We start from the raw sequence: 15,440 nt of genomic DNA on the forward strand, positions 1-15,440 counted from the left end.
CACATTTTTTTTTTAATGGAAAATATACAAGATCAAAGGGCGCATCAGCTATTACAGAAATTTTGTTTTAAGCAGCACAGCTCTAATCAGCCGTACAGCTGCAATTTAAACTGAAACAAGCAGAGAAACCTTTAAAGTTGGAGTGCGTATAAAGGGCAGTTTTCTTTAACAAAAAAAACATAAATAAGTTTCAATTTTATAAGCAAAACGTTCAAAAAAGTTGCCAGTGGTGAACACATCCCAGTGATCCCAAGTAGAGGAAAAAAATACCAAAGATTGTGGTGAGAGGGGGGGGGGGACGCTGGAGGTGAGGGGGTGAGAGGAATATTTTTAAATTGCACTTTTACACACTTTACATACTTCTCTGAAGACGCTTTCTATGCTTTCTACGGCACTCACAGGAAAGAGAGGATGCGCTTCTTTGCAAAGGGCGGAATATTCTGCTGCAGTGTCCTTCGCAGAAGCAACCCGTTGCATGCGTATGGTCCATGAATCAAAAGGTGCCGCAGAAGTATGATTGACCTGACAAGGTATTGCGATAGCTGCGCTTGCGCTGCTGTGATAGCGGTGATATTTTAAAAACAAATTTTCCCGTTTTTGTATTTAGGTTTAAAATAATTTGTTACCCTGGTTTTAATCTGGGATCAGGTAGGGTGCCCCCTCCCTCTTACCGCACTTAAAATTGTTTGTAGCACCGCCGCTTTGGTGGGTCCGGGTCACGGGTGGTCTGTAGTCCTGGTTGGGCGCCATCTTTGGTTGGGTTTGTTTCTATTCTCCCGACGGGCGCCATTATGAGCGTTCCTGCGCTCGGGCAGCCTCGCGGGACTTCTATTTAAAGTCGCTCTTCCCACGCAGCGGGATCGCGCTGTGTGACGCCGTCGCTTAGCCGGAGTCGTGCCAGAGTCCTGCCCGTCTGCGCCCGTCTGCGCCCGTCCGCGCTGAGGACGCACGGGGCGCCGTGGTCTCATTTAGTCTCCCTGCGCATTTGGCTTGGGGATGATCACGTATTCCATCGACACTTTGCGGTCGATCGCATTGTCCATTCCTACCTGTGATCAGGCACTTATTCACCCGTTAAGCGGACCTTATCGCTGCGCGTGTCAGAGATGGGCACTTGGCTCTCCGGTATCTATCGTTAAGAGGCCTCCTCTTCTAACCCCCCGAGATGATGGTATGACGCCTGGACTTCGCATATTTAACCTGAATGTGAGATCTTTGGTTCAACATCATCTTGCCGTTTTTGATCTTATACAGGAGGAGTCTCCAGAAGTATTTGCGATCACGGAAACGTGGCTGCGGGAACATGACGCAGCTATTACCAATTTGGCTTTCCCCCCTGAGTATTCTGTTTTTACTCTAAATCGCTCTTCTAGAGGAGGGGGTATCGCCCTTGCAGTTAGATCTAGTCTTCCTTGTAGCTGGAAGGTACTGAACATTGCGGGATGCGAAAGTGCTTCTTTTAAGATTTTGATCAGCCCCCAGTTTTCGATCTCGGAAATGGTGGTCTATCGACCCCCAGGTAGTGACGTGGCATTCAGAGAAGCCTTCCCCGATGCTGTCAGCTCGTTGGCAATGGGTTGTGCCAACTTTTCTATCTTGGGAGACCTTAATCTCCATTTTGACAACAAGAGCGTGCCGGCTGTTTACAATATCTTAGCTGACCTTGAGGCCCTTCAACTGTCCCAAAAGGTAGTACTTCCTACCCATGTAGGAGGGCACACGCTGGACCCCTTTTTTACGAACCTCATGAAAGCTACAGTTTCCTCTATAACACCCTTGGGGTGGACGGACCATTTTTTGGTGGCCATTCGGGCTCCTCTACCGGAGACTCCTGCTAGTCTTCCTTCCAAACCAGTTTTTAGAAGACACTGGAATAAACTTAGACTAGAAGACCTTCACAATGTCCTGGCCGCTGATCCGTTGGGATCCTTGGACAATGTTGAATTGGGCTATGACCAGTTTTGTCAGTGGATTACCAGGGCGCTTGATTCATTGATACCCATTATGGCAAGTAAATATTGCTCTCGAGAATCTAGCCCCTGGTATGATAGTGCCCTTCGTGTGTTGAAGGGCACTTGTAGACGGGCGGAGAGAGAGTGGCGGAGGGACTATGACAAGATTAAGAAAGCGGTATATTTGGCCTCCGTGAAGGCCTACCATCGTGCTATATGTAGAGCGCGTGCGGCGTTCTACGCGGAGGAATTCCACACTAGCTTTAATCCATCTAAAGCGATTTTTAAGGCCCTTAAAGATCTGTTGGCCAAAAGAACTTCCTCTCCGGCACTGGCCTCTACCTCTCATTGCGAAGCTTTGGCATCCTTCTTTTTGGAGAAATTTCAAGGTATTTATCGGGCTTTTCCCCTCGCGGGGCTACCTCCGGGGACCTTGGAGATTACTCCTGGCCTCCCTATTATGGAGTCCCTTCCTTTGTTTTCGTCTGAGGAATTTGATAGGGTGTCTCACAATATCAAGTCTGGGTCACCTCTAGATCCATTAAGACCAGTCCTTTTTAGAGATCAGTCTTTTGTGGGACGCCCCATAGTGCGTCTCTTATTAACATCTCGCTGGCGACGGGTATGGTTCCAGCTAAATGGAAGCGGGCGGTGGTTTCTCCGATTTTGAAAAAACCCTCTTTGGACCCTTCCAAACCGGAGAACTACCGGCCTATTTCCCTGCTCCCTTGGCCGGCGAAAGTTATGGAGGCCCATGTCAACCAGGTGCTCTCGGACCATCTCACTCGAGCCAACATTCTAGACGATACCCAGAATGGGTTCCGTGCTGGGCATAGTACGGAGACAGCTCTCCTCGCCATGGTTGAACATCTGCGTTGGGTGCTAGATGCGGGACAGACGGCGGCACTAGTATTATTAGATCTGAGCGCCGCCTTCGATACTGTCTCACACCGCATCCTCCTGCGTCGCCTGGAGGAGATAGGCATCAGCGGTCTTGCCCTACAGTGGTTCCATTCCTTTCTTGACGACCGTTCCTTCTGCGTTGCAATCCCACCCCATCAGTCCAAATTCCATCCTCTGGGCCTGGGGGTGCCGCAGGGATCCTCGCTGAGTCCCACGCTTTTCAATCTTTACGTGAGGCCGCTCGCTGATGTCATCAAGCAGTGGGGCATGACCATGGTCTCCTATGCTGATGACACTCAGCTAGCGGTTACTATCAGCGGGGATGCCGAGCTTGAGGCCCCCAGGTTCCAGAGTGGACTGAGGGCGGTGGCGAGCTGGATGAACGCAAACTGTCTCCAGCTCAACGCCAAGAAGACCGAGGTTATGGTTGTCGGAAGGGGGAGGGAGCTCTGGGGGGATAGATGGTGGCCACCGGAGCTTGGGCCTGCTCCAACTCCGGTCACAGAGCTGAAAAATCTGGGAGTGTGGCTTGAGCCCACTCTCAGCTTTGTGGGGCATTCGAAGAAAACTGCGGCCTGCTGTTTTGGTGTTCTTCGAGGACTACGACCCGTCCTGAAGTTCTTTGACCCCCCTACCAGGCAGCTGGTGGTTCAGGCAACTATAATATCTCGCCTGGACTATGGCAGCTCTCTCCTGGTAGGGGCGAACCAGGCTGAAATTAGCCGACTCCAACGGGTCCAAAATGCAGCAGCCAGAGCTATAGTTGGCTTGCCCAGGTCCTGCTCTGTTTCCAGTACTCTTAGATCCTTGCACTGGCTACCGGTTAAAACTAGAATTAATTTCAAAGTTTTATGTGTGGCCTTTAAGATTCTGAAGGGCCTAGCGCCTCGGATTCTTTCGAACCTCTTGTCCTCTTATGTTCCCACCCGCTCCCTGAGATCATTGGGCCAAGCGCTTGCGGTGGTTCCGAGGTTTAAGCTTAGTCGAGCGGGAGGTCGGTCTTTCCGGGTAAAAGCAGCACTGCTGTGGAACTCTCTCCCGTTGGAGATACGCCTGATGGAGGATCTCCTCCCGTTTCGCAAAGCTATAAAAACCTTTCTATTTTAACTTCCCCCTTAGATGTTATGCTCTGCTGTTTTTCTTGTTTTGTTAGGTGTTGCTATGTCTACCTTGTCATGCGCCAGGACGCCCCTTAGCTGGGGCAGCTGCGCGCAATATAAATATCCCTAACATAACATAACATAACATAACATTGTGTGGTGATGACGTGTAGAATGTGTTATCGCGAGCCGACAGTCATCGCCTGGAAGCTTCTGTAAAGCAGCGCACGGCCCCGGTGGAAGGGATGCGTGCTGGGTTAACGCCTTGGGTCTTTGATAATAGGTATGTGTCTGCATCTTCGGTAAGCAGTAGCCATAGAATTATGTTTAAGTGAGCCGAGTTTAATCTAGCGGTGGGTAACGCGGCGTCCACAGAGCTGCCTTTATTGACTGCAGAGGACACCCGCCGGCACAAAGTCAGCTCGGAGCAGCGCTCAACAATAGTGTTTCAGCCAGTGCAGGAGCAGGGGCAGAGGTGGGGAAGAGGACGCTCAAAGGAACAAAGGTCTATGGGCAACAAGACCGGGAGTCGTGTGTGCGCGCGCGCGCGTGCTAAAATGCAATAAAAAAAAAAACATGTGAGTGGAAAGTGAAAGCAGCCACACAAAGTCAGCTCGGAGCAGCGCTCAACAATAGGGTTTCAGTCAGGGTAGGAGCAAGGGCAGAGGTGGGGAAGAGGACGCCCAAAGGAACAAAGGTCTAAGGGCAACAAGAACGGAGTTGTGTGTGCGCGCGCTAAAATGAAATAAAAAAAGCACGAGAGTGGAAAGTGAAAGCAGCCGCAAGTGTAAGGGTGCCTGCAAGCGATGCGCTGAGCGCATGACGAGAGAGGTAAGCCAGATGGCGCCTCTGCTCGTAACTGTGTGCGTAACGGCACGCTCTAGGCCACACAAAAAGCTGTGGTCGGCTTTTTAAAGCCCACTCACTAAATGTCTCGCCAGAGCAGCGCATGCGCTGGCTCAGGCGAGACCTAAAAATGCTTTGTGAATGCGGCTTTGGCATTCAGCTGTAAGTCACCCATACAGAAGCAGGACCCAGTTACTTCCAGAAAGGGTTTGTAAATTGTGTGCAAAGTGTAATGAGACAATTATATTTAACTTAAATAGTCGTAGTAAGATTCAGCCTATGCCTGGCCAGGCGTGCCACATTTTATGCAATCTGTAAAGAGGAAGTAATGTTACCAAGGGAGCTCAGTGCTTTGTGGATTTCATTCATCACACTCATGTAGAGCTCCTTCTGCCATTCATGGAGCAGCTTCCACTCCGCTTCCGAGAAACAGGCGGTGACATCTTGGAATGTAAGCGGAACCTGGAAAAGAAAAGTCCATGAGAATTTCAGGAACATTCTCTGGTGATGTCCTAATTTAACTCTTGTGACTTTTAATTGTCTGAATTGTTTGGACCATTCTTTGGTATAGCTAAAGATAGATTGTAACCCACTAAGGGAGGGATAAAGGCATATGGTTCCAATACAATTTGTTGTACTAAAAATTTTTATGGTTTATAATAAATGATTATATTTTAATCCACTAAGTTTTATTAAGAGCTTCTTTAAGTGCAGACAACAAACAGTGCTCTCAGCAGTAATGACAAATTGGTAGTATAACAGCAGTCCTTTGTGTTGAGGTTCCGTGTGAGACGGGACGGCACTTTTTGAGTGGTGACGAATATGGATGAGTTTGGTATCTATGAACCGCAAATGACAAGTATAGTGGGTGTACGAAGTTTCGCTATACAGCCATGTATGGTTCGCCTCATTTTCGGGTTTCGTTCATTCGAACCCTCGGGTTCCATTTTAGATACAGCGTCCATTTTGTTTCTTGCCCTCAGGTAGCCAGCGAACGGGCTTTTTGTCCGCTTCGTGACCCTGGAACTTTCAAGCTAGTACGAAGGACACGTGTTCCTTCGAGGTGACTTTTACGATGAGGGAAATGACACGAGTGAGGCAGATGGCCCCGCTCAAGGCCCATCTTGCCGCTCCGGTCTATTGTTTCAGTCACGCATACATTAGACACGAGGTCTTTGACCCCTCTATCGAGTTTCCTTTATTGCCCCTAACACTCTTTTCTAACCTGTTGTGCATCCTCGTTCTTTCCCCGCATTCTGTTTTTCGTCCTTCCTTAATGCTTTTATGGTTGGGAGGAAATGTGTTTATTGTGGAGGGAATATGTTTTTACAGTTGGGAACTGACAGGACTGTTGTAATTATGTTCCGGCCTCCTGAAACATGAATGCGACCCTTTTGAAGTTTATTGTGGGAACCGAGTTGTAACCTTTGTTCGCCATACTGTGCTATGGCAAAAACGTGTATAAAAGGAGCGACCCACTTCTACGAATTTGAAGCAGTCTCCGAGAACCTACACGTTGTGTACTTCTTGTGACCTCTGTATCCCTGCAGTAAATAAACGCTGATCTCTGACGTCGCTGGAAGTGTCCCGTGTCTCTGTGTTTGGTACGCCAGAACAGGTAACCCACGAAGGTTTCAGGTGTTGTTCCCTGGCACCGCTGGGTCTTAAGAATAACCCAGTCCTTCAGTTGGCGCCCAACGTGGGGCGACATCAACGGTACCGGTCCAAAGCCCGACGATCGTGAGAAACTTCGTGTGAAATCTCCGAGGGAAGGTGCACCCCGCTTCACCGATCCAGTTGTCGAAATAAGTGGCCCGACGTCTTTTCCCGCGAAGATCCCCGCCTCCTGACGGCTGCGACGGACCGATGCCCTGACTGTCGACCTGTTTTGGCGCCTGGCGTAGTCCTTTGTACGGCGAGACGATTGACGGGCCTTCCTGGTGACGCCATTGCTCTCTCAGTTAAGTATTTGTGGGTCGCTCCCAGCATTGCTTTGTTGTTTGCATGGTTCCATAGCATTCGTGGTTCTTAGTTGTTGGGTTTTATTTGACGATTGCAATTGCCAAAAACCGAGGGTCTTGCATCTTTGCGAGGACATCGTAATTCGATAGCCCTTGAAGTTTGTATACTTGGCTAGTGTGCATGATGCCTGGCCGTAGTACTTTGTTTGGGTTTCTCAAATGTTGCAGCATGGATTCCCGGCTGGAGGATTCATGCCCGATACCTCCGGCTGGAACTCCGCTTTATGAGCTCTATAGTCGCCATGGCGTGGGTCCTATCGTATATAATGAATATTGGGTTCGTTACACTAAAAAGGATGGCGTCCTTAGTTGGCCACCTCATGGTAGTTTCGAGACTGCCATTTTAGATAACTTGGAAGCTAAATTATTTAAAAAGAAAGCTAGGCCGGCCATGTTTGATTCCTTCCGGTTATGGCGGAAAGAGGCCAAACAGAAAGAAATCAAACAGAATAAGAAAAATAAACGAGAAGGTGTTATTACGGTGATGCGAAATGCGGAACAGTATCAGTTAGACAAAGATGAGAAAGAGCAGGAAGTTAGCGCTCGGCTTCACCATATGGCAGTGGACAAATGTTATCCGGCGCTACCTTCGATGATCGATAAGACAGGAGAAGAATCGGTGGAAGATTCGCTTTTGTCTTATCTGATGAAATCGCCACCTCCCTATGCTCCCGATGTTATGGGTCCCATTCGTCCACCTCTTCCTCAACCCGCTGCTTTGGCGGCTGCTGGTCAGCCCGCCGTTCCTCCCGTACTCCCGAATCCCCTGGGGCCACAGATCGTACATCCTCTTGTTCCGGCTTCTCTCCCTATTGCGCCTTTCCAAGTCCCTCCTCAGCCTGTCGTTCCCGCTACACCTGCTGCTGCGTCTACTTCTACTGTTTCCACCCCTATGGCTGCTACGCCTGTATCTTCTTCCTCTTCTCCTTCTGTTCGTAGTCGTCTTATGACTGCTGTTGCTTCTCTTTATTCTCCGCTCTTTGGGCCGATACTTGGTTCAGCTCTTTCAGATGTTGCTCAAAGACGCAGCCAGCTTCCTGATGGTAGGGAACGTGAATTGTTGGTGAAAACGGCACGTAGATGGATTCGTAACCCTGTTAAATACACCCCACGTGTAGTGTTTGAAACGTTCTCTCAGTTTAATGTGCCCACGCAGCGATTTGTGTTCGAAGAATTGTGTAAGTCATTGAAAGAGGAGTGGGACGATGATATAGCTGATGATATACCACCTGAGGTTTCCGAGCTACAGCTTCGGTTTGCCACGGGTACAATTGTAGGTGACAAAGTTCGAGAGGCTCTGGAACGCTTGCTATCCCTTCGATGTACAGTGCAACCACGTGCGCTGTTTAAGGACGCGACCGCGGAATGGATGGCACAACCTGGTCAATATCCTATGCGGGAAGTTCCCCCGGTATGGATGCCAGGTGATCAGGCTGCTATCCCTCCTGTCCCAGGCCATTTCCAGAGAGTGTGGATACACCTCCCTTGGAAACGATCGGAAGTGTTGCAAGTTAAGCAATCCTTACCTGATCCCCGTAAGAATCCTGCAGGGTATTATAAAGAGCTGTCCCAATTGGTGGATGCTACTGTTATGAACCTAGCTGATATTGATATGTTGTTCGGCAATGTGGTGCCTCAGCCGATTTGGGCGAAAATTCGTCACGAGAATCACGTAGCCGAGTTAGGCGGTGATTGGCCTGCCCTTACAGCGGCAGATGCCCGGCAGGTTGGTGGGGCTAAACCCGAACAGATTATTGTGGCTTTGCCCCAGAGAATAATTACCCTCATGAAAACACTTATGCCAGCGATGCGCGTCAATTGGGACAAATTATCGGCGTGCAGGCAGAAGAGGGATGAAAGTGTTTCTGATTTCTTTACAAGATTTGAGGAAGCGTTTATTGATCATAGCGGTCAGGACATGGGTTCCGAGGGTGGTCAGCGGCTGTTCGTTGATAAATTTGTCTCAAATTTGTCACCCGACCTTGGCAATAAGTTGAAGAATTCTGAGAGTGCGTGGGCTGTTTCTACCACTGCCCAAATATTGGCTACGGCCCAATATTACGAAAATAGAGAAAAAGAGGAAAGTGAGCGTGCAGAAAAGAAAACTAAGGATCTCAAAACTAAGGTCTTGTTGCAGCAAGCCTATCCACCGCGTTCGAATTTCAGTGATACACAGCAGCCGAATAGATCGCAATCACAGTTCTCTAGACCACAGCCGCGCAATGCTTCGCCTGCGCCTCGCTTTGTGCTGGGATATAATCAGTGCGCGTATTGTCGTGGGGAAGGCCATCTGAAGTTTGATTGTCCGGTTCTCCGTGATAGGACCAATGGCGTATCGGCTCGGGGAGGACGTAGCGGTCCGCAACAGGTCTCTCGTGGTAGAGGTCGCGGAGTTACCCAGAATCAGGCCGAACGCTTTGCGACGTCTTCGGATTCGCAAAATTGTTTCGATCGGCGCGAACAATCGTCCGGTCGGTCTACACAGTATCATGTGGATGATTGCTATGTTGAGTATGATGTTGATGCGGATGGTATCTACTAGGACAGCCATAGACAAAGGAAGGGAGAAGTATCAGTCCCGGTAGATCAGAGAGGGCCTTATGTTGCAGTAGCCACTATGGGCGTTGTTGAGCCTTTTCTGTTGGACACTGGTGCAGCAAAAAGTTCCATCATGCATTCAAAACTCCCTGGCGCGCCTTTGTCTGGCGTAACGAATGTTTCCGTTGGATTTTCTGGCGCCCCCGTTAGCAATCCAGTTTCTAGCCCTTTGCCCCTTACAATTGGGTCTCATGAGCTGGAAGCTCCTTTGATTTTGACTACTGGTTGTGGTGAGAATCTTTTGGGTTTAGATTTGTTGAAAAGGTTACATGCGACTTTGTACTGTTCTCCTGCGGGTGTGGAGCTTACTTTGGGTAAGAGCGTGATTTCCCCTATGTATTTATCGAGCGATAAGTTCCCATCGGAATTGAGATCTCTCCCAGACTCCTTGTGGGCGACAGGTCCCAATGACGTGGGCCTGTTGGATATACCACCTTATGTTGTCCAACTAAAAGTTGGTGCGCGTTTGCCGCGTATACCTCAGTACCGTATTTCCCTTGATGGTGAAAGGGCACTGTTAGCAATCATTTACGATCTGATCGGCAAAGATGTTATTGAGGAGACACGAGGTAATGTGTGCAATAGTCCCGTGTTGCCTATTCTGAAACGAACGGATCCCTCCAAGCCTCCCGTGTATCGTCTAGTTATCGACTTACGGGAGGTAAATAAAGTCGTTGTTCCGCAGTTTCCTGTGGTGCCAGACATTACAGCTTTACTGACTCTGATTCCAGCCACTGCATCATGGTTCTCGGTGATCGATCTGAAGAATGCGTTCTTTAGCATTCCGATTGCTGAGGAAAGCAGAGATTTGTTTGGTTTCTCATTAGGTGGTCGTAGCTTCAGATTCAAACGCGCTCCACAGGGCTACTGTGAGAGTCCATCCATCTACAGCCAAGCTCTTAAAAGTCAGCTTGATGCATTTGTGTTACCGGCTGGTGCAGCCTTGATTCAGTACGTTGATGATCTGTTGGTTGCTGCTGACACTGAACAGCTCTGTAGAGCCGCTACAGTGTCTTTGTTACAGCATCTCTGTGCTTTACATCATAAAGTGTCTCCTTCTAAACTACAATATTGTTGTCAAGAAGTTACCTACCTCGGTCACTTATTGTCAAAGGCGGGAAGAAGGTTGACCCCTGAACGAATTGCAGCAATTGCTCGAATGCCTGTGCCAGCAACTCAGAGAGATGTGCGTGCCTTTTTAGGTATCACGTCATACTGCAGACAGTGGATCCCGAACTTTTCACTGTTAGCGAAGCCATTGGTAGCCCTCACGTGCAAGGACGTTTCAACCCCTTTGCCTTGGACGGAGGAATGCCAGAAAAGTTTCTCTGAACTACGTGATGCGCTGTGTTCAGCTCCTGTGTTAGGTACTCCTGATTACAGCAAGCCTTTCACATTATACGTCCATGAGAGGGACGGTTGTGCATTGAGTGTTCTAACGCAACAATTTGGTGATAAGCAGCGTCCGTGTGCATATTTTTCCTCGACCTTAGACCCGGTGGCTAGAGCGTTGCCAAGTTGCTTGAGGGCGACAGCGGCAGCTGCGGCGTCTATTCGGCAGTCCGCAGGCCTGGTCATGGACAATATGCTCATAGTAATGGTTCCGCATGCAGTTGATACGCTCTTGAATCGGACAAAGACTCAACATCTGACGAGTGCAAGGTTGTCCGGGTACGAGCTGACCCTTTTGGCAAGTCATATACAGATTAAGCGTTGTAATGTACTGAATCCGGCGACATTGTTGCCGATTAATATAGGATCAGATGATGTGCTGCCCCATGATTGTTATTTACGGACTGAGGAAGAAACAAAAGGTCGTGTGGACCCGAAAAACACCCCCTTGTCAGACCCTGATGGTACTTTGTATGTGGATGGCTCTTGCTTCAAATTGCCGAATGGCGATGTGACGACTGTGTATGCTGTGGTGACGTTAAGCACGATTGTGGAAACTGCGAGATTGAACCAGAATTCAGCACAAGCAGCAGAATTAATTGCATTAACAAGAGCGTGTGTTCTGTCGAAGGGAAAGCGAGTGAATGTGTTTACCGACAGTCAGTATGCGTTTGGCGTTGCGCATAACTTTGGAAGATTGTGGAGAGAAAGAGGATTTATGACATCGCATGGTACAAAGATCCAGCACGGGCATCTCGTGAATGATCTTCTGGATGCACTTACGTTGCCTAAACAAGTGGCGATCGTCAAATGTAGTGCACATCGGAAAGTGACGGATGATGTTGGTCGTGGTAATGCATTTGCGGATGAGATTGCTAAGGAAACGGCTAAGAATCTTGCGACTCGAATGTATGTCACGAGTTCAGTAAGGTGGCCGACGGAGACTAGTATGTGTGAAAATACTGTTGAAAGTGTGAAAGAAATTCAGAACGAAGCTACTGAAGCTGAAAAGACCAAGTGGAAAGAAAGCACAGGGAAATTGGATATGCATGGATGTTGGGTTGACCTGACGGAATGTCAGAGGTGGATGTTACCAGACGCGTATGTGTTAGCTGTTGTGACGATGGCCCATGGGTTGTCACATATTAGTGCGAAAGGAATATGCAAGTTTTTGTCTCCTGTATGGAGGAATGATGGTATCGCTAAGTGTGCCGAAAGAGTGGTTAAAAATTGTATGGTGTGCTTGATGCACAATCCCGGAAAAGGTACCCCCACTCCACCTGGTCATTTCGCTCCTCCTGCCTGTCCCTTTGAGGTTATCCAGCTGGACTTTATCCATATGGAGAGATGCAATAATCTGAAGTATGTTTTAGTTGTGGTTTGCGCGTTCTCCAGATGGATTGAGGCCTATCCTCTTAAAGATAATACTGCCCTGTCAACAGCAAAAATCCTGCTGAAGGAGTATTTTCCTAGGTATGGAATGCCGCGGATTGTGTGGTCGGATAATGGAAGTGAGTTTGTGGGAAGTGTAATGCAGAGTGTGTGTAAAGGCCTTGGAATACGACAGAAATTCCACAGTGCCAACCATCCTCAGGCAGCGGGTTTGGTCGAAGGGTACAATGGTACCCTGAAACTGAAACTCGCTAAGATTCAAGCTACGACTGGTCTGTCATGGCCTGATGCCTTGCCTCTGGCTCTCCTATCGACCAGAGCAACTGCACACTCTCGAGTAGGGCTCAGCCCATATGAGATTGTGTTCGGTCGCCCTGCAAATATTTGGGGAGTCCCGAGACCTAGGGCTTTTGATAGTCTTGAATATCCAATGTTGATCGATTACTTGTATGATTTGACCACTAAACTACGATTAATTCATCAACAGGTCTTTGCAGCTCTACCAGCGCAGACAGAGGGTCCTGGACATCAGCTCCGACCAGGAGATTGGGTGGTCACCCGAAACTTCGGTCGGAAGCGTAACTTGGAGCCCAGATTTGTTGGACCCCACCTAGTCTTGTTGACGACGAGGACAGCGGTTCGACTGGAGGGCCGGAAAAATTGGGTCCATGCCAGTCACACAAAGAAGGTACCGATCCCCTTACCAACCGACGGTTGGGTGAGAACTGGGATTTCGGCCGGAGAAACTGAGACTCCCCCGCGTTTTGTGCCATTCAGCGACGCCCAACTTGTGGAGGAGGATTCGTCTTTGCCGAGTCCACAGGTGGAGTCATTAGTAGCAGAGAACCCAAGGTCCGACTCGTCATCCACTTCATTGAACACTGTCGTGCCAGCTGAACAATTGTTCGTAGAGCAAACTCGACCTGGAAGAAGTCGATACTTTCTTCGTTCAAGGACTAATAAAAATTAACAGTATAGTGGTTTTTAACGTTACGAACATTATGGACAATTACATCCTTTCTTTTTGAGTTTTTGTGCTTTCCACTGTAAGAGACTTGTAATAACTTTGAACGTTTCGAGGAAACCTCGCCATCCGGGTTACCGTAGGGCCGTGCGGGTACTTCTTTCTGCTTAGCAGGTCTCCGACGTTAGGTTGGTTACTTTTGTCGATCTCTGGGAACTCCTGGGGATTGATAATCGCTACTCAGAACGAAGTGCGTCAAGTACGTCACGGACGGTTTGTAGAGGATGGCATTCTCTAAGCTGGTGGAAGAAGAAAGGGTGTTGGCACAGAGATCAGAGTTATGGAGGGTTGTACGAACAAAATGTTTTTTGTTTCAGGTGTTTCTATTGTTCCTAACTGTATCTATGTTATTGGTGGGTGGAGTGTATTTCGGAGTATCGTTGTTCTTGCCTTCTGTTTCACCTACCTCTTCTCTTAACCTAAGTTCCCTCACCACTGTCTCCCCACATTCCTTTCATCCTTTGCCTCAACATGAGCAGGTTAGACGTGCGGAATTCATGAATAATTCCTTTGTTCAACTCCTGCATCAGCATCAGTTGGTGGTGAATACTACCAATTGTTGGGTATGTGGGTTAATGCCACACACCATGGATAGGGGTATTCCGTATCTGGTCCTCCCATACAGTTCCCAGGGTTCAGCTCGGGCTTTCCAAACTATGTTCCGCAGTGCACTAGATTCCTACCCCAGTCGAGAGCCACGATCTGTCAACTTCGGTCCTGGGCCGTACCACAAGCCTTTGGCGATAGCCATAGCAGATCTGGACAGAGATGTTTTCGATGCATCACTCATTCCAGACGAAGAAGTGCAGGCCTATAAGGATCTGAGTGAGACTGAGTATAGTACATCAGTGGGTGATAGACAGCTTAAGAGCTCGTCCCCGATATGGATTGTACCGCACCTTGGTAATTTCTGCTTGCAGGGTTTGGGTCGAAATCCAAGAGCACAACTTGGGAACAGTGCTTGCACTGAAACGTACGTCCTACCGATGCTCTCCTCCCCTGTTTTTCTGACTGCTAAGGGCACCTATTTTGTGTGTTATGAACGCGCATATACATGGTTACCCCGCGACTTTTCGGGTACCTGTTATATTGCGAATCTTTTACCTCCGACCTTCACAGTTGCCTCGGACTACCACAAAACTAGAGTTGTGAGAGGCGTCATTAGCAAAGAGGATACTGCAGGTCAAGAAGCAGGAGACTTCTTTAAGGGTTTCTTGCCGTTTTGGGGACCTATGGTTAATAGTAGGAACCTAAGACAGTTGACCCGTGTGGTAGAATCGACTGCTAATATTACTGCAAATGCCCTTGGTAATCTAACAGCTGAACTACAGGCGGATAGACTCATGACGTTGCAGAACCGTATGGTTCTAGACGTTGTTCTTGCAGATAGAGGGGGTGTGTGTAAAATTATCCATTCGAGTTGTTGCATTTTTATTCCCGACAATGCTCCAACTGTTTATCAAGCCATCTCGAAGTTGCACAAGATTTCCGAGTCCATACACGTGGACGAAGGTAATTGGACGCTCCTAGGATGGTTTTGGGGCCTGATGTCAACCTGGGGTTGGAAGATTCTAATGATCGTAGGGGCTGTTGTAGCGTTTCTGTTCACGTGTTGTCTTTGTGTGCAGTGTGGTCCTGCCTTATGTGGCCTATGCGCTGCGACGTGTATAAGGCGGCCATCTGTTACCAAGGAGACATTGATGAGCAGAATGATGTTCCAGCAGCATCTGAACGATCTGATGAATATTGATATAGATTCCGATCTTGACTAGTGCTTGCCTACATGAGGGCAAAAGGAGCGTCTGAGGTTCCGTGTGAGACGGGACGGCACTTTTTGAGTGGTGACGAATATGGATGAGTTTGGTATCCATGAACCGCAAATGACGAGTATAGTGGGTGTACGAAGTTTCGCTATACAGCCATGTATGGTTCGCCTCATTTTCGGGTTTCGTTCATTCGAACCCTCGGGTTCCATTTTAGATACAGCGTCCATTTTGTTTCTTGCCCTCAGGTAGCCAGCGAATGGGCTTTTTGTCCGCTTCGTGACCCTGGAACTTTCAAGCTAGTACGAAGGACACGTGTTCCTTCGAGGTGACTTTTACGATGAGGGAAATGACACGAGTGAGGCAGATGGCCCCGCTCAAGGCCCATCTTGCCGCTCCGGTCTATTGTTTCAGTCACGCATACATTAGACACGAGGTCTTTGACCCCT

At 48.6% G+C, this 15,440-nt stretch overlaps 1 protein-coding gene across 1 annotated transcript in view; it reads right to left on the minus strand.

Annotated features, from left to right (window-relative positions):
- Positions 1-15,440, minus strand: part of LOC146797223 (zinc finger protein 777-like) — a 108,233-nt gene that overhangs the window by 81,915 nt on the left and 10,878 nt on the right. Inside the window, exon 2 of the mRNA XM_085624176.1 lies at positions 5,137-5,263. Coding sequence (XP_085480302.1) covers positions 5,137-5,263 — 127 coding nt within the window. The remainder of the gene's footprint in view (positions 1-5,136; positions 5,264-15,440) is intronic.

Source organism: Triturus cristatus, chromosome 9 (genome assembly GCF_964204655.1).
Source record: "Triturus cristatus chromosome 9, aTriCri1.1, whole genome shotgun sequence".
NCBI classification, from domain to species: Eukaryota; Metazoa; Chordata; class Amphibia; order Caudata; family Salamandridae; genus Triturus; species Triturus cristatus.